Here is an 18,074-nt window from a genome sequence, read left to right on the forward strand (position 1 = left end):
CTGTTCTTTCCAATTCACTGCCTCTGATCGTTCTCTGTTACCTCTGTCTCTTGCTGTTACCATTAGCAGTGATATTTTCTATCGTAATTAATTTATAAGAGGAGAATCTCATGGGGAAAAAGGGCTGAAGGACTAAGGCCTTTGCAAATGAGTATATGGCAGCTATCTTCTGTCAGCAAAGGTTGTGTATATCAGCAGTGTGAGACTTACAGCCTGCTTCAGAGGCGCAATAAATACTGGGTTTTGATATAAGGATCTGCATGTAGATATGACTGTGAATGGTGGGCAAAAATTATATATGTTACAGGTCTAAAGAACACTGTTATTCTCAATCTGCTTTCTTTGTTAAGTAGCTGATGCTAATTAAGAAGGTCAAGCATTTCCTGTAAAACCACGTGTCTGATTCAGGTTTCTGACAGAGGAAAAAAAGGTTAAACTGTGTTATTGTAGTCTTTCCTCATTTTTTAATATAATGGTGCACAGTACTTTACCCTCTCCTGATTAAAAGAAAAATGTGACCTGTAACAGCGGTTGAACTTTTTTTAAAAATTCAGTAGATTTGAAGATTGCTGAATTTTTCTCTTGGTGATGCTACCTCTGTTTGAAGTCTCAGCTTACATGTCATCAGAGCCTGGCTGATACCTTTCTGTGGGTGCTGGGCGTACCTGCAGGTGGATTCAGAGACTCATCTGAGCTGTTGGGGGTGTTTGTTGCTTGGCCACAAAGCAGCAAATGGGTTGTGTTACCATTCAGCTTGAAACTGAGGAGTTCTCTGCTTTCCTGGTTATTTTGTTATTTAAATATTATGATAAATGTACATGAAAAGGGAAATATTTTGGTGTGAGCATTCTAATTTCATAAACATTCGCTGGTTCTTTATAGCTGTTAGTGTTAAGTTTCCTAAGCCTAGGAAATACTAGTTTTTATTAGCCTGTTAGTGGGCATAAGATCAGAGAGTCACTTTAAATGATTTCTTTTGGTAGAGAAAAATGCAGAAATGAGACTGTCTCACTCTTAGCTAAATTCAGATTTGTTTGGGTTTGGCAGACGAAGGAGAAGGGAACAGACTCTCTGGTTGGTGGTTGCATCCTCTGGTGGGGAATAGTCTGTGGCCGTTCTGACATGGGCTGGGAAGGAAGCATGCTAAATGGTTCAAGTGAAAAATGCAGGTTTTTTCCCTTTCTTTTTCAAACATCCACTGCAATACATAAGACTACAGACAGTTGTGATAAAAGATGCTGCTTTTGTCTTTTTTTCTGTCAGAGGAGTGGCAAGAATGAAATTCCAGTGTGAATCTGTCTCAAGGACATAAGGGATTAATGTCTTAAAACAGACACCATCACCTTAGAAATTTATTTTCCACATTTGAATATGATGAATTTTGCAGTGAAAAGATTGGGAAAAAATGGTATTTTGTCTGTTCTTGCAGCTTATTTGTGGATTTTCAGATAACTTGTTTACAAGATAGTTAAATTCTGCAGAATCTTAAAAACTGTTGCAGTTCTATGTGCTTAAGCATGCATGCTTCCATTTTGCAGGGTTATTTTAAATTCTGGTGATTGCATGGCACTACAAACTCCTTTTTGCTAGTAGGACCACGAGGCAACTTGGAGGTGGGCAGTGAACTCGGGAGGACACACACTGCCTTCAGGAGGGATGATGGTGGAAGTGGGGCCACTGCCCGTTTCAGCTGTGTGCTTCAGGGGATATGTATCTTTGTAATTTGTTCCCTTCTTTTTCTGAGTCTCCAGCACCAAGGGTTTTGTTTTCTCAATTCAGCAGATTGTGTTCTGCCAGCTTGGTAATAACTTGGATATTTGCTGCTGGGGGTCCAGAGCAAATCTAGGCAGAAGGACTGATATTGCCAGCTCTGGACATGTAACAGAGCATATGCAGTGCTCCTTCCCACTGACGGGCAGTGATGCCAGCATTGCCAGAGGAATGAGCATGGCATATTGTTTCTCCCGTATGCCTGATTATTTATTTATGCATTCCGATTCATAATAGCATAATAACAGACTTGAAACAATAAGATAATTATTTCGCTTCTTGGGTGGTTAAGATTAACTGTGCTCGTTGCGTGTTTATTCAGTAAAAAGATACAAGATGTTTAGTAATTGCCCAGAAATTCATTATCTGCACAATGTTCTGTTTCTAAATGTGTATTGCATGACCATTAATCTGTGCCAACAGCAAACATGCAGCAATGTCTGATGTAATTAGTTTTCCCCTTACATGCCAAGGAGAACATCTGGGCTAATTGCGTGTTGTTGACAAAAGTTGCCATTCTAATGGGGGTCCCTGTTTGCACGCGCACACACACACACTCATTATACGTACAGAGATGCTCATGATTTCAGTTTATCCTCAAGATAACTGATAGTTCTTACTGATGAGATACTCATGGTGATTTGTTACTGGGGTCATCCAATGTCTTTGGGCAGCATTAGTAAATGTTAGCAGGAATAATATGTGCTTCTTTTAAATAGAAAAACAAACCAACCTGTAATGCTGCTTCTACTCTTTTGTTTTTCCAGCCACCACTGGTCCAAGCGATTTTCAGTGGCGATCCAGAAGAGATACGGATGTTAATCTACAAAACTGAGGATGTCAACGCCTTGGTATGTGACTTGGCATGTTATGTGCCTGCGATACGTAAGCACCATGCTTATGAACTCTTGCAATGACAGTGTTAATCATAATTAATACATAAAAGAATGGAAATTATTTGGAAGTTAGAGATTTGGGGCTTCAGTGGAATCCTAATTAGTAATCCAAAATGTCATTATCTCCAGCAGGTGATTTTATATTTTCTAAGTGTATAGTAACGCAATTCCAAATGTGTAGGTCAGTCAGGGACATTGTTTTCTCTCTTACTGAGAAAATGAATGAAAACAGCTGAAACCTGCATATTTTCACTCTCTGTAGAGTTTCCATTTATGAAGAGTCTTTGCAGATCAGGAGCTGTTGTTCAGCTTTTGACTCTACTTGAAATAATGCTTCACTATCAGTCTCAGCAGTGAGAGTAAGGAAGCAGTATCTTGGCTGCAGTTTGCCCACAAAGGAATTACAGTTCTGCAGATTGGCTTATTCTAGCCAGAACAATGGTAAGCAGCTGTAAACAAGTAGCAGTTAAGTGTTTTGGCAGGGAAAAAAAAAATCTCAATTTGAACTCGGTGTTTTTGCAGAAGTTGGTGGGTTTTTTTTTCCCTCTTTGATTTTAACTTAAATTAATACTGTTAGAAGTGAACCCTACCAGTCCTGACTCTGTGGCCTATGAAAGTGGTGAGAATATAAATCAAAAACAGAATGGTGATTTCCAGGTGTTTCCTGGACTTTTGAATCAACCTTCCTTTTCTTCATGTCTTTCTCTGACACAAAGCCATCAGTTTACTCATAGCTAGCTCCAGCAGTTCATCTGGTGTAGTCTTGGCACCGCAGCTTTTGCAGGCAGTGAGGTCTAACCATCTGGTTCAGAGCTGCAGAAAGGAACTGGAGAAGTGATCCTACAGATCTGGTTAACTGAGGCTCTACTCTGCTGTCAAATGGAAGGAAAGAATTGCTGCTGTTTTAAAGGGGAATCTGATCAAAGAAGACCTTGACATTAGGCTTTCCTTGTGATTATCAGTACCTGGTTGTTTTCTTGAAGTAAGTTCCTGAAAGTGCTTCCATAAAGCATCACCTCCCTTGAGCTTCCTCCTTATTTGTTTTCCCTGATTGTCTTAAAAAAACAAAGAAAAACCCTAAACCCAACCAAACAAAAACCCCAACAACCTGGATGAACATGGTAGACCAAAAAGTTCCTCTGTATTTTATGTTGGTTTCTCAAAATAGCATTTCCTGTGCAAGGTTATTGTAGGCTTCTCAAATGTTTTTATATCCTTTGGCTGCAAGTGTGGTAGTGATGGTTGCTAGGGAGACGCTCTCAAATGTCGGGTGCAATATAAATGAAGAATATGTATTTCGTAGATGAGTCCTATAGTACTTAATAGAAAAAGCCTTTGAACTTGAGTGGTCTTGCCCAGAATCCTGTTTGAGATGCTAAAAGTCCATCCAAGAATGCTTTGCCTGAACAGCTATTTTGTCAGGAGCAAAACCCAAACCTATTCTTTGGAGTAATTAGAAAAATGCAGGCCAACATGAATTCTGAAGTTTGTATTCTGGATAGTGATTACAGACAAGTGTCAAGTGCTTCAAATGTCTCTAAAGAAAGATCAAAAGATAGATATTCCCCCCTTGTGCTGTGAGCTGGCAATTTGCACTGCGTGCTTACATTTCTATTTTAAGGGTGTTTTTAATTACTTCCATGTTAGTGTTTCTCTAGTGCTTGGTTGCTCACGTGAGAGGAAACTCTGACACTGTTTGGCAGCGATTTGTCCTTTGTTGATCGTTTTGGTTAGCTGTGTTAATAATGGAGTAGTTCAAATATAGGTAGGACAGGGAAACAAAATAAAACTGGTTTTGCAGCAAGCTTTGGGGATTTCTGAAGTTATAAACATCGGGTTTTGGAATCTGCAGTAAGAGAGGTATTTAGAAGGCAGAAGAAAAAAGCGCATGGAGAAACTATGCAACGTTAGTGATATATATATATGTGTACTTCCTAAGAGAAAATTCGTCTCAGAGGAAAGAGTTTAGAGCAAATCAGAAGTTTAGAAGGTTACTTTTTTTTTTCTTTTCTTTTTTTTTTTTTTTGTCTGATAAAGTGTATGTTGATGGAAATGGCTACATTTTGGATGCTGCTGTAATTGGGACTTCTATTTTGCAACAAAGTGAAAGATGTAACTTTTTGGCTTTGAAATGTGGTTTTAGTTAATTCTGCTGCTGTAATGGTCCCTAGCTGTGCTTTGGGGAACATTTTGCACCCTGAGGGCATGGACAGGGTTATACTTGACTGGTGGTAAGCAATGCCTTACCACTAAGTGCTGAACATGTGTTGTTTCCGTGGGAAGTGTGGTCTGCCTGTGGGCAACGTTCAGCAGCCTGTTTTCCCAGCGCATTTGGGATATTGGGTTGAACCATCCAGACCACCAGATTAGTTTCAGTCAGCCATCCTTCACAGTTGCTGCTTGTACATTTAGAAATATCAGGATGATTGTGCTATGTGTGTGTAGGTGGTGATTTTTTGGGGTGATTTTTTACTTTGAGAAGAGTGTGATGGAGTGGCACAGAGCCTTGAGTTCATTGAGGGATTATTCAGGATCCAGTGGTAACCCCTGGTTAGCTGGGATTTATAATGTACGCAGCTGTGCAACACCTTACGTAAGACCAGAAGTCTGGTTCTTACGTGCAATGTTATGATCTTCTACTAAAGCAAAATCCTTCTGTAAAATTTCCATTTTCATCTGTCTTCTCGTTTAGTTTTCCTTCAGAATATTCGAAGTCAAACAAAAAAGGCAAAAAACCCTTCCAATATTCTTCACCATAGCTGATGAGATGCTTGCAAGCCAAACCAGACATTTCTTTCCCTCTGTTTTTCCTCTTTATTCCCTAATCTTGCTTTTTCTCTCGAATAAAACCCTAAAAAACAAAATTTATGCAAAACTTTGATTTCTCCAGAATATCTTCTATTGCATTCATGTTTTTGGCAAAAGAAATAATATACCCCTTCACCCTAGCAGTGAGGCTGTTGAAGGCAATATCTGCTTTCCCAATACTTAGTTGCTTCTATTTCAAATGTTGGGGCATGAGTGCTGATACTGCCTTCTTGGCTTGATCCATGCAGCCTCTTTGCTCAATGCTTTGGCAGATGGAAAAGCTGCTGCTTTTCACTGCACATTGGTGTCAAATGCCGCTTGTGCAAATGCTTCCCACACATTTATGCCAAATCGAGATGGGTTAGGAGGTAATGGTTTGGCTGAATTTGTCTCATTTTCATTAAAGCAGAGTTGCAGAGCCAGCAGATCCAAGTGGGCTGCAGTAACTCCTTATGGGTTCAAGCCATGTTGAGGTATAGTGACCCTTGGCATCACCTGCCCATTTGTAGCTTTGGAGCAGGTCTGTAGAAGAATGGGCACCAGCAGAGATTGCAAGGCCTTACACACAGGAGCATGTATATAGAGGGTGGTTTATTACAGGATAAGGAAGGCAAGAAGGAAGTCATTATGGGGAGACATGGGTCTATGCTGTTTATGATTTCTTTTTCTTATTATCCTACTTGTTAAGGCATAGATTTGCAGGACTGTCTTTGTTAGGAGGATTCGGGTCTTCACACACAGAGAAGATATATTTTTCTGTACTACTGCTAAGCATGCTTTTTGAGGTGGTATGAGTGCTTGAGGCTACAAGTGCACACACGTTTAGGATTGTGAGTCTGAAAGGCTTTGCATGCTTGGGATAGCTAATGTGAAAACCAGCTTGTCATTCAGTTTGGAGTGACATGTTTGATTTAGGACTAAGAGAGACTGTGATGTGGTATTTCAGTAATCTTGGGAACCAAACCCTCATCTCTGCTTTCATCCGAGGAATGTTGATTTTCTTTTTGGCACTATGGAGTCTTGCAGGAGAATAATGCTATCTGGGAAGTAAATGCTCCTCTTCTAAATGTAGTTCTGCCATGCTGGAAAGTCTTCTGGAGAATTTATCCGAGAACTTTGGAAGGCTTCTGCTTTGACACAGTATGACAGTTTGGTGCTAATGCCTGTGTTTTCAGTGGGTATTTAGCCTCTAGTAGTGCTGTTTGTTATGCTGTTAATTTACAAGGGGAGTGCTGGAGATTTTTTTTTTTCCTACAGAAGGAAATTATCAACAATTCTCAGGAATGTAAGGAAACCGAATACTAAAATTGCATTGGTTTGTGATGCAAAGCAACCAGCATGACTTCTGTTTAGAATAAATATTTTTTCTTTTAGAAAACACATAGAATTTTTTATATTTTATAAAGAAGATGTTTGAACTATGAAGAAGATTCTACTGGAGTTTACTGAGAGTCTGAAGTATTGGGAGTTGCTTTGTACAGCATGCTGGTATACTAGTGGATACTAAGTTTTATATATTCGTATCTGTGCTGGTGACTTATGTTATTCTTGTCCTCAAAATGTTCGAGTCAGTTAAGGATCTACAGGCCATTAAAAGCTTATGGCAGGGTTTGGCTGTAGCTGCTTTATTTTCTCCAACTCTGAAATACCTGAATTTTCTACATCTGCTCACGAGTGATGTACGCTTCCACGCCATCAACCCCCCCCCAAGTCAATATTGCATTTATAAAAATGGAGGAGTTACTTAACTCTAGCTTTTGAGTGGAAACACTGCTATAAACATTAAAATATTTCCATTAATTTAGGATACCAGTTTCTACAATCTCAATCTAGGATTAGTAATTAATTTTAAAAGTTATCTTTTTCTAGCATGAAAGCTACTGTCAGCCTCATGGAAGGAAAGTGTTAGATGGGGGAGGAGAGGGAAGATAATTTTTCTTGTCTCTAGAAGATCAAAGTATTTGCCTCTTCCACCTCATGGGCACTTGGCAATTAAAGACTCAGTCCGGAAAAATCTTTGTTTCTGAGGCTAAACTGAAGGCTGGAGGGATGAGAAGTGCTGGAACCAGGATCTGCTGTTTGAGACAGGAAATTCTGTGCTTGGTAATAGCAGAAAAAAGAGCATGAGGCGTAAGTTACACAGCTTGACTTTCACCTCCCAGCTGGTGCTCACAGTTAAGCATTTTGATTTGCTTTGTGAATTACAGGCTTTAATAAAAGAATCTGTGAGAGGGAGGAAATCCTGAAGCGGCAGAGATTTTCTTTGCACAGCATCAAGTTTTGCCTCTAAATAGTTGTAAATAGCCCAGGAAGTACCTGCTCATTTGCATTTAGCCTCTTCAGTGGGTGTGATACTGGACCTGATGATCACCCATGTGAGTGAGCTAAATGGTGACATAAAGATTGGAGGCAGCCTGGGCTGCAGTGATCACACATTGCTGGAGTTCACAGTCCTGAGGGACATGGGTCAGACAAAGAGTAAAGTCAGGACCCTGAATTTTATGAAAACAAACTTGCAGCTCTTGAAGGAGTTATTCGATAGGACCCCCTGGGAAACAGCCCTCAGGGACAAGGACGCAGAACAGAGCTGGCAGATCTTTAAGGATGCTTTCCATAGAGTGCAAGAGCTCTGATCCCTGGGTGTAAGAAATGAGGAAAGCAAGGCAAGAAGACTGGCATGGCTGAGTCGAGACCTGCTGGTCAAATTAAAGGGCAAGAAGGAAATGCACAGGCAGTGGAAGCAGGGGCAGGTATCCTGGGAAGAGTACAGGGCTGCTGCCTGATTGTGTAGGGGTGGGGTCGGGAAGGCCAAGGCATGGCTGGCGCTGAACTTGGCAAGGGATGCAAAGAATAATAAGAAGGGCTTCTACAGGTGTGTCAGCCAGCAAAGGAAGGTTAAAGAAAGCATACCCTCCCCATGAGGAAGACTGGCAAGCTGGTAAGAGTGGATAAGAAGAAGCCTGAGGTACTTAACAACTTATTTTCCTCGGTCTTCACTGGCAAACTCTCTTCCCACGCCTCTTGAGTGGATGGGCCAGAAGACAGGGACTGGGGGAGCAAAGTCTCTCCCACTGTAAGAGAAGATCAGATTTGTGACCACCTGAGGAACCTGAACTTACGTAAGTGTATGAGACCTGATGAGATGCATCCCAGAGTCTTGAGGGAATTGGCTGATGTAGTTGCGAAGCCACTTGCCACGATACTTGAAAAGTCATGGCAGTCAGGTGAAGTCCCTGGTGATTGGTAACAAGTGATGTCCCTCAGGGCTCTGTGCTGGGACCAGTGCTCTTCAATATCTTCATCAGTGACATAGACGGGAGGATTGAGTGCACCCTTAGCAATTTTGCCGATGACACCAAGCTGAGTGGTGTGGTTGATATACCTGAGGGACGGGATGCCATCCAGAGGAACCTGGAGAAGCTTGAGAAGTGGGCCCGTGTGAACCTCATGAGGTTCCACAAGACTAAGTGCAAGGTCCTGCACTTGGGGTGGGTCAACCCCCAGTATCAATATGGGCTTGGGGATGGAAGGGTTGAGAGCAGCCCTGCTGAGAAGGACTTTGGCGTACTGGTGGATGGAAAGCTGGACATGAGCTGACAATGTGCGCTCACAGCCCAGAAGGCCAACCATATCCTGGGCTGCATCGAAAGCAGTGTGGCCAGCAGGTCAAGGGAGGTGATTCTCCCCTTCTACTCCGCTCTGGTGAGACCCCATCTGCAGTGCTGTGTCCAGCTCTGGAGTCCTCAACACAACACAGACATGGACCTGCTTGAGCAGGTCCAGAGGAGGGCCATGAAGGTGATCAGGGGGCTGGAGCACCTCCCCTATGAGGACAGGCTGAGAGAGTTGGGGTTGTTCAGCCTGGAGAAGAGAAGGCTCCAGGGAGACCTTAGTGCAGCCGTTCAGTACTTAAAAGGGGCCTACATGAAAGATGGGGGTAATCTTTCTAGTAGGGCCTTTCAAACTAAAGGAGGGTAGATTTAGAGTAGATATAAGGAAGAAATTTTTTATGATTAGGGTGGTGAAACACTGGCACAGGCTGCCCAGAGAGGTGGTAGATGACCCATCCCTGGAAACATTCAAGGTCGGGTTGTACAGGGCTCTGAGCAACCTGATCTAGCTAAAGATGTCCCTGCTCACTGCAGGGGGTTGGACTAGATGACCTTTAAAGGTCTCTTCCAGCCCAAAGTGTTCTGTGGTTCTATGATTCCTAACCAGTTCCCAATACTTAATTTTCCCACAGTTGTACCTGAATGTTTGGGTTTTTTAATGGTACCAGCTACTTTATGCTATTTAAATAAAGTATGTTCAGATCTGAACGTAGTTAACGTGCAGGAGGTTTGTTTCTGTTAGTGTTTTTGTTAGCCTCCTCAATGGAAGTTGTAGCCATTTATGTGCCTCTAATATAGTTCAGTTTATTCTGCCACTCAGGCAGATTGCTGGCCACTTGGAGGTGGTGGGAATCCAAATGGTTCATACTGGTGAAACTTCATTAACTTGGTTTCTCTGGCGCTTCCTTCTGTGCTGAACTATTCCTGTGCTGCTCAGGCAGTTTGGTGACAAAAAGAGGATACAGGCATTTATTGTCTGTAGCAGTTGCACTCGTATTTTAATAGTTAATAACTCCGTCACAAATATCTTCTGATCTGAACAACTACAGTTGACATAGAAGTTCAAATCCATTATGTACGTAGGCTGTGTTAAGGAGAAAATGTTGCCCTGTTTCTTAATGTGCCTGAATATTTTGCATATGCTGATATGATTCATCCAAGCCAGTGTTCTGCTAATCTTCGTGTACTCTGGGGCTCTGATCCAATAAAGCACTTAAGGACTAGCCTAACTTTAAGCCTGTGAATGGCCTTATCAGTGTCGCTGTGATCACCTGAACAGTTTTAAGCATGTGTTGAGTGTTTTTCTTGCTGAGGCCTTCTGTCCTTGATTGCCTGTTTGCTAAATTCTTAATTTCCTTTATCTGGACTTCTGGAAAAAAAAAAAAAAGTGTACAGATAATGTTAAAATGCAGCAGCATCTTTTCTGTGAACTAATAGAAGTCACTAGTACAGTTTTGGGGAAAGAGTGTTTATCTCATCTCAGCATGATTTTCTAGCCATTGTTTAACTTATCTACTGTCTCTTACTGAACTTTTATTCCTCTGAGAATTGCACTTCAAGCAGGTCTGATTATTTGTCTTAATGCTATTTGTGATCCTGTTATTTCTTCCCCCCACCTCCTTTCCTCTCCTTGATAATACATGTTCAGGTTTGGGGTACTGCCAGGCCTTTCCCTGAAATGACAAATTTTCTTTTTATTCCTCTCACTCTGTTTGTAGCCTTCAGTCTTTAAATTATTACTGATTTACTGATTTGTACTCCTTTTACTACCATTGTTCCACAAAAACATCTGTAGCTGAATAGACATTAGTGCATGGGCCAGATGCAAAGCCAGTGAGCTCTTTTAAGTCTTGCTGAAGTGGTACATGGCTTTGAGGAGGATGCAAGGGTATGATTGGACAGACAGGCAGATGGCCCAGTTCCTCTGTTTCTGTGTCAGCCTTGTGCACAGCATAAACAGCAACTTGAGGATGTTCCTCTGTTGAGTTGCTCAACTGCAGGCATTGTGCGTGGACTTCTCCCCACCAAACTCCTGAAGACATTGCCTGAAGGGCTTTTCTGTATGTTTTTAGTTTTCTATACCACACATTGGGTTTTGTTGTCTGCTAGGTCATGTGAGGGTGAACTCTAATGTGTGCTCAGTTGTGATAAAGGGAGACATTTTAGAGTTTTTTCCTCTTGGAGAAATTAAGCTTAAATTCAGTTGTGTGACTAAACCCATCTTTCTCCAAAGACTTGATTCTCACTTAATTTGATAGGATTTTGCATTGGTTTTAAAAAGTGAAAGCTGCAAATGCTGACAGAGAGTTATTCCTGTTACAGAAGGATAACAATTCTACTTTTCTGTTTCATGTCCTTTCCTCCCTCAGTTTAAAGTTTCCATCAGATTTACAGTTTAGTATAAAATATTACTTATAATCAATAAAGTACTGAATAGCCTTGGTTCCTTGATATAGAGAATTGCTTGGTCTTGTATTGTTAGCATTCTACTTCCAACTACTCTGTTCTTTCGCAAACTTAGCCGTGTTGCAAGAAGCTGCCACAAGATTTGTCACTGACAGGTATGATAGCTGTTACAAATACTACATTTTTCTAAAGAGAGATTCATACATTAAAATTAAAATTATAAACTAAAAAAAACCCAAGCAACCTGATTCTATTTTTGTACAAACATTTGATCAGTCTTAGCATTTTTTTTGCCATGGATAGCCTTAGGATAGGTAATAGGAAGCAATACTTATGAAAGCTCTTGTCTGCACTGATGTAGCCTGTAAAAGCTTGTCTGTGGTGGATTATGTCTTAGGAACTAAGTGTATGAGAGAAACCAGCTTGTGATTTCGGTTCCTGAGCGGACACTGCTGGACAGACACTGCTTAATATTGTTTTAATTTGCCTACCCTGTGAGGAGGCAAAGTTCTGTAAGATACCTTTCCTTCTGACCTGTGACAACCTGGGCGTCACGTAATCTGTCTTTTGACTTGCCAGTGCTAGGTTAATGGTTGGACTCGATCTTAAAGGTATTTTCCAACCTAAATGATTCTATGATTTTTGAATGGTTTATGTAAGATCAAAAACCACTGCAGCAGAATTTGAGGACTGCATACATCATGTATGTTTGATAAAACATACAAATATAAAAATTAGATATAACTTCTTCTCATGACCAGTGGCTCTGTCCCTCACAGTGCTGGAAAACAATTTTCCGCATTCACGTGACAAATGGTTGTGCTGCACTGATTTGTCCACATTTATAGCATACTTTGAAGACAGTCCAAAATACCTTGTGGTTGATGACCTCTTGGGCATGTTGAAAGTGATATTTTACTTGACAGGCTGAGATATGTGTTTCAGGGAGAGAATGTAAATACCAGTAGGGTTTCTGTGTTGGTACTGTTTGCAGGAAGTGTTGAGTCTTACCGTATTTAATGCTGATAGGTTGTAATTTAATAAGTTTGATTGATAAGTCTCATAGAACTTTTTTTGTATTAGTGGTTAAGAAACCACAATTAAGTACATTTAGGACTGGAAACAGGGGTTGAATAGCATGATTAGCAGAAATAGCAGTTCTTGTGACTTTTGTTTCCCATATTACGTTTTTTAGCAGTTTTTTTTAAAGGTCTGTGTTCTGGTATCATCTGAATAAAGCAATAAAAGAAAGGACTTTTTGTAAATACTGTATTTACACCCATTGAAGTTAGAAAAGAAAACCTTGAAAATGAGACTTCCTAAGGCTTGAAAATTACAGAAATCAAATAAAAGTAGATGTATTTTCTGAAATACATTCGGAAGTTGTATATAGGGTTATTAGCCATTCTTCTAAGCTTAAAGACACAGACCTGACTGGTAATATTTTCTTTATTTGTGTTTAAAGGTCGATTAAGGTATACAAGCCCATTTTGGGCTGCTATAGGCAGCCAGGCTAAGTGGTGTACGAGAACCTTTGTAGACTAAGAGGACTGCATCTTGTCCTTGTGTGTAATTCCAAACCATTCTCCAGAGATATCCTTCTGAAGGCTCTGGTGTTATATTATTGATGCAAACTGCATAACAAAGTCTGATGTCCAGAAGCATCTGAATTATATTGCTACAATACTTACAGTGGAAAATGTTTCCAAAAGAGACTCAAGGATGATGTCTTTCCTCATTTTAGATTTGATTTGATTTGATCTACCTGTAAACAGGATATCAGAGTAAAGACCGCGTCTCTACAAGGTCTGATGGAACCAAGTGATAAAAAATTGGGAGACTATTGGGAAGAAGTGTGTTGTTCAGAACTTGAATTTTGTTCTTTCACTGGTTGAAATTGCATTTCTAATTATAAACAGAAATACACGTAGAAAAATAAACACTGTGTACAAATCCATTCTCTTTAACACTAACAGTTGCAGTTATTGACTATGTTTTATAACTGGACAATCTATGGTTTTGTAGGATGCCGAGAAACGAACTCCTCTTCACGTTGCATCGTTCCTGGGAGATGCAGACATCATTGAGCTTCTCATTTTGTCAGGTAAGGTAATTTCCCATCCCTCACTGTTAATAACTGGTAAATCAGCTAATTTTAAAGGTACAAGGAATACCCAGCAAAGTGTATATGAGTGATCTTTGGACAGTGCCTATTTCTGTGTTTCACAGAGCTGGTTGCAGTTGTGGCAAGCTTAGAAAATATATTTAAATTTGGTGATACAATTGTAAAACATGCACTGTGGAATTAATAAACAAAGCAACTAGTTTTTAAAAACTTCTAAAGCATTCAAACTGACAATATTTGTGGATTCAGGAACTTACTTGCTGAAGTACATCATTGAAATGTAGGGGCTCCCATCCTGGAGTACAAACCAAGAATTCCTGTTAAGCAAAAATTATTGTAGAATAATAGCAAAAATGTTATGAATGAGTTTGAATGGTAAGTGGTATTTACATTAGAAACATGATTCTAAGAGTTGGGAAGTTGATTTGGAGAATAGAAACTGTGCAGTAGGAGGTATCCAAACAAACAAACAAACAAAAATTTCCAAACTGTTGTAGTGACAAAAAACATGATCAAAATATGTCAGAACAAAGCATAAAGCAGACATCTCTCAAGAAGAGCAAGTAATTGATGGCAAACTCCTGGATGTGCTTGCGGATTTCAAAGACAGTGTTCTTCTAAACTGGAGAAGTGTTAAAGGGTAAAGCTTATGGGGATTTAAGAATGTGGCATTGAAAGGAGCCTTATGAAACAAACGTCTAACCCCTTGCAAGCAACCTTGCTATATGACTGGTTTCACAAATTATTAGACTGCTTCTTCAAATGAGTTGCATATGTTTTTTAGAAAGTTATTTCAGAACTATCAGTCCTGTGATTGTGAGGCACCTTCTGATTTCCGACCTTGAATTTTTGAATAATTCAGGCTGGAAGGGATTTCTGGAGGTTACCTCATCCAGCCCCCTGCTTAGAGCACCAGCCAATTTCAAAGTTACATTGGGCTGCTAATGGGCACGTGCAGACCACACAAACATATTTCTTTGGATTACCAGCCTAACCACACCTGGAGAAGGCACAAAATGGGAATTCAATTTCCTGTAGCTATGCATTTCCTCTGTACATTTTTGGGGGCATTTTGACTTGTCTAATTGCTTGATGAGGGTAACTAGTTGGACACACATCATACATCAGATCTTTCTCTGCTAACCCTGATGCCAGCAGAATGATCTAAACGAACATTCCTCTGCTGACAGGTTATGCTTGGGTGGGTTTTCAGTATGCTAAATGCAAACATGATTTTCTTTGCTGGGAGGTAAGAGTTAATAAACTTCATCTGTGCATGTGTTCTTGCAGTGTGTGTTGTTTGTCACATACTGTTGTTCTATTGTGGTGTGAGAAGATTGCAGAAGCAATGTCTTTTCTCAGGTTTTGCAAGTAACAGCACAGGCAATATCCACATAAAGAGAAAAGTGAAGCTGTTTTGCCCATTTCTCCAGTGAATCCCAATAGTATCAAAAAATGTCCTGGTGAACATTGTTTTTTTCTATCACGTTCCTAATGAGGGAAGGAGACTTTCTAGTGTTCTTCCAGGACACAGTTCCAGCACTTCACTGCCAAAACATCATCCACGGGCTATAGAGATTGTCTGGTGAACAGCATAAAATGCAGGTAGTATATCTAGGATTTTTTTGATATATCCAAGTGAGTGTGAAAAACTTACAGTGTGGGCTTTTAAAAACTGGACTTTGTGTCAGTGGGACTGTGCTGGGGTTCAGTCTGCCAGAACTCTGTGGATCTTTCCTAACTAGCTCAGCATGAGTCAAAATTAGTCTTGTGTTGCATATTCTACCTATTCATTGCGCTTTTATCTCTGAAATATCATTACTCATGATGATCATCAGTATTTGTATCCAAGAGCAGGTTTGGAGGTTCATGAGGTTTGGAGGAGCAGATTTATGAGTTATTAGAAAAATCTCTTTGTTAATGTGATCTCTCTGTGAACTAAGTTCCAAAGACAACAGCAGCATCTTCCCTTTGCTTCACCTCTTAATTCAGTAAACTGTTGTCCTGGTTTGTATTAGTAAAAGTGTGTCACAAAAGATTAATCTGATCATAACATTTAGTTACATAAGCAGAAAAACTTTGTTGTCTGGCTTAAAATGAGAGGGTGTTTTCACGGAGAGAAAGCACAAAAATGCTTGCTGTTGGCGTCAAACAGTAATATTCTCAGCATGAATAGAAGCTAGGAGGAGTAGCAACCCATCGCATTTTGTACAGGGCTCAGGAGAGAAATGAAATGAAATACATACATTCTGAGATTTGTGGCCCATGAACTGGTGGCAGCACAAATATATGTAGTGTCTAATGAATAAAACTTCTGCCCAGGTGGTTGGAGACAGACTGAAAATTGCTTTCTAGGTAGCCACTGAAATGGAGTTTGATACAGGAGAGAGAGTGCCAGATTCTTCAACTGATATGAAACACCCTGGCCCATTAGATGTCAGAACTAGGTAGATTTACACCAACTCAAAGGTCTGATCCATAATCCTATGATTCAAACTGGGGAAATGTGCTGTGTGGTTTTGTTTTTCCAGGCTACATGAAAACAGGGAGCTTTGAGCACTTCTCCTTCACCTCCTGTCTGTCAAGAAGGAGAAGGACCAGGGTAACTGTCTCACATAAATGAAGCTCTATATCATGACACAAACATGGATATGCAAGAAGAACTGTCTGGGCAAATACAAGCTCCATTCTCATTTGTGCCAGTGCCTCTCCCCGTGCTGGGCTTGAGCTGGTTCCTGAGGGCATAATGTTTGAGCTCAGTCCTTCAGCCCTTGTTCCCCACCAAGGAGCTTGCGATTTTGGCAATATTACCATGCCTTACTATTTCAGAAGGCTCTGAGCTTCTTGGCAAGAAGTTTATGCACTGGTGGTGTGCATGCATTATTGACATCCGTCCTTCATAAATTATAGAATAGCTGAGGAAAAGGACAAACCCCAACATGCTTTGGAAGGCTTCCTGGTAAGCTGTGCCACATAGATTTGGAAGTGAGACTGTCACATGTACAGCAGGTTCTGGGCCATCCCTGTTGTGTTGGCAGCAGGGGAAGGCTCTGTGTAACCTGAACACACATTCAGGGCTTCCTCTTTTATAGCAGGCTGGAGAGACAGCCTGCTCTCTGCTATTCCCATGGCTTTGACACTCCTGTCCTTGAGGATTAGGAGTATCCCCTTTGGGTGATGGTCTGGAGGATGTCCCAGGACTATCTCCTCTCTCCTTTGTGAGTCATCCAGGACCTGTGTGCTCTCACCTGGTAGGATCCCAAGGCCGTTTCCTTCCCTGGCAAGTGACTTGGACTTGCCTCTGAGGAGATCCTGCCTAACCTCCTGTTTCTACCATATAGGTGTTCAGTTACTGTATTTACATCTAGCACAGTGTTGTTTTGCTCTCATGTTGCAGGTCCTAATTCCATCCATCGGGTTGTCCCACTCTGTTATTTGTGCTGATCTTTGCTTGGTATTATGTGTCTGTAAGTGTGGGGTGACGTGGGGGGGCATTCCTTATATTTTTGTGTGTCTATGCTGTGTCTCAGCAGGAGTTGGAAAGGTGCATGTTTATATTGTCATTAATAGCTAGAGTTTCCTTCCTCCCTTGACCATTGCTAATTTCAGAGATTTAGACTGCGGAATCTGGATTTATTAGAGACCTGTGGATTTGGCAGATGTGCTGGATGGAAAATTGTACTTTGATTAGGATAAAGAGATGTTAACTTTATTCCTGAAAGCCAGCATCAGGTTGTTTATTTCAGATCTAAAAAGAACAGAGGCAATTTCAGATTCGTTTCCTCTTTTGGCAAAAAAATTTGAGAGTGAAAGGTTACAAAACAGCCGTATTAAAGAAGAGTGGATTACAGAAAGTTTCCTCTCTGTTGATTTTATCTCTAACATTGTATGTTATGTTGTCTGCTTCCGCCTCACAGAGCAAATCCAACAGCCAAGGCTTTCCTTCAGGCCCATGCGTACGAGCTCTCCCCTGAGGGCAGAGTGCAGAGGATGGGGCTGAGAAAAGGCTTTTCTATGGAGAGGTTTTTTTATAAGTGGATATGTTATGGGGTGGGTGGGTTCTCTGCCTGCCTGAAAGGATTTTAAGGGAAATCTTTAAAGCAGCTTATCTTTTCAAGGAAGATTGTACTATGAAGGACACCATATGCACCAATTTGACTGTGTGACCAGCCCTCTATGTCCTTATAAATACATAGATTAATTCACGGACAATTGTAGAAAGTGCGTCAAAACATGGTGAAGGTACTTGGTCCAGGGACACTGAATTTCTGGGTGACTTTGAGGAAGTGTCAAGTGAGGACTTGAAAATTTAAGCTTCTGATTTTTGATTGTAGCTCATTTTAGGTGCCTTAGCATGTTGTAGAACGCTTAGTCTTTAGACTTGCATTCTGTGTTACTCAGTGCTTTCAAAGAGCTGACCCCCAGGCTGTCACAGGATGGATGCTAAAGTTCGTGAAG

At 40.8% G+C, this 18,074-nt stretch overlaps 1 protein-coding gene across 1 annotated transcript in view; it reads left to right on the top strand.

Annotated features, from left to right (window-relative positions):
• The window catches only part of ANKRD44 (ankyrin repeat domain 44), a 137,828-nt gene that overhangs the window by 60,913 nt on the left and 58,841 nt on the right, over positions 1–18,074 (top strand). The window contains exons 2-3 of the mRNA XM_086466198.1: positions 2,538–2,621; positions 13,517–13,595. Of these exons, the coding sequence (XP_086322324.1) occupies positions 2,538–2,621; positions 13,517–13,595 (163 nt within the window). The remainder of the gene's footprint in view (positions 1–2,537; positions 2,622–13,516; positions 13,596–18,074) is intronic.

This window comes from Leptosomus discolor, chromosome 5, assembly GCF_034619465.1.
Source record: "Leptosomus discolor isolate bLepDis1 chromosome 5, bLepDis1.hap2, whole genome shotgun sequence".
NCBI lineage: Eukaryota > Metazoa > Chordata > Aves > Leptosomiformes > Leptosomidae > Leptosomus > Leptosomus discolor.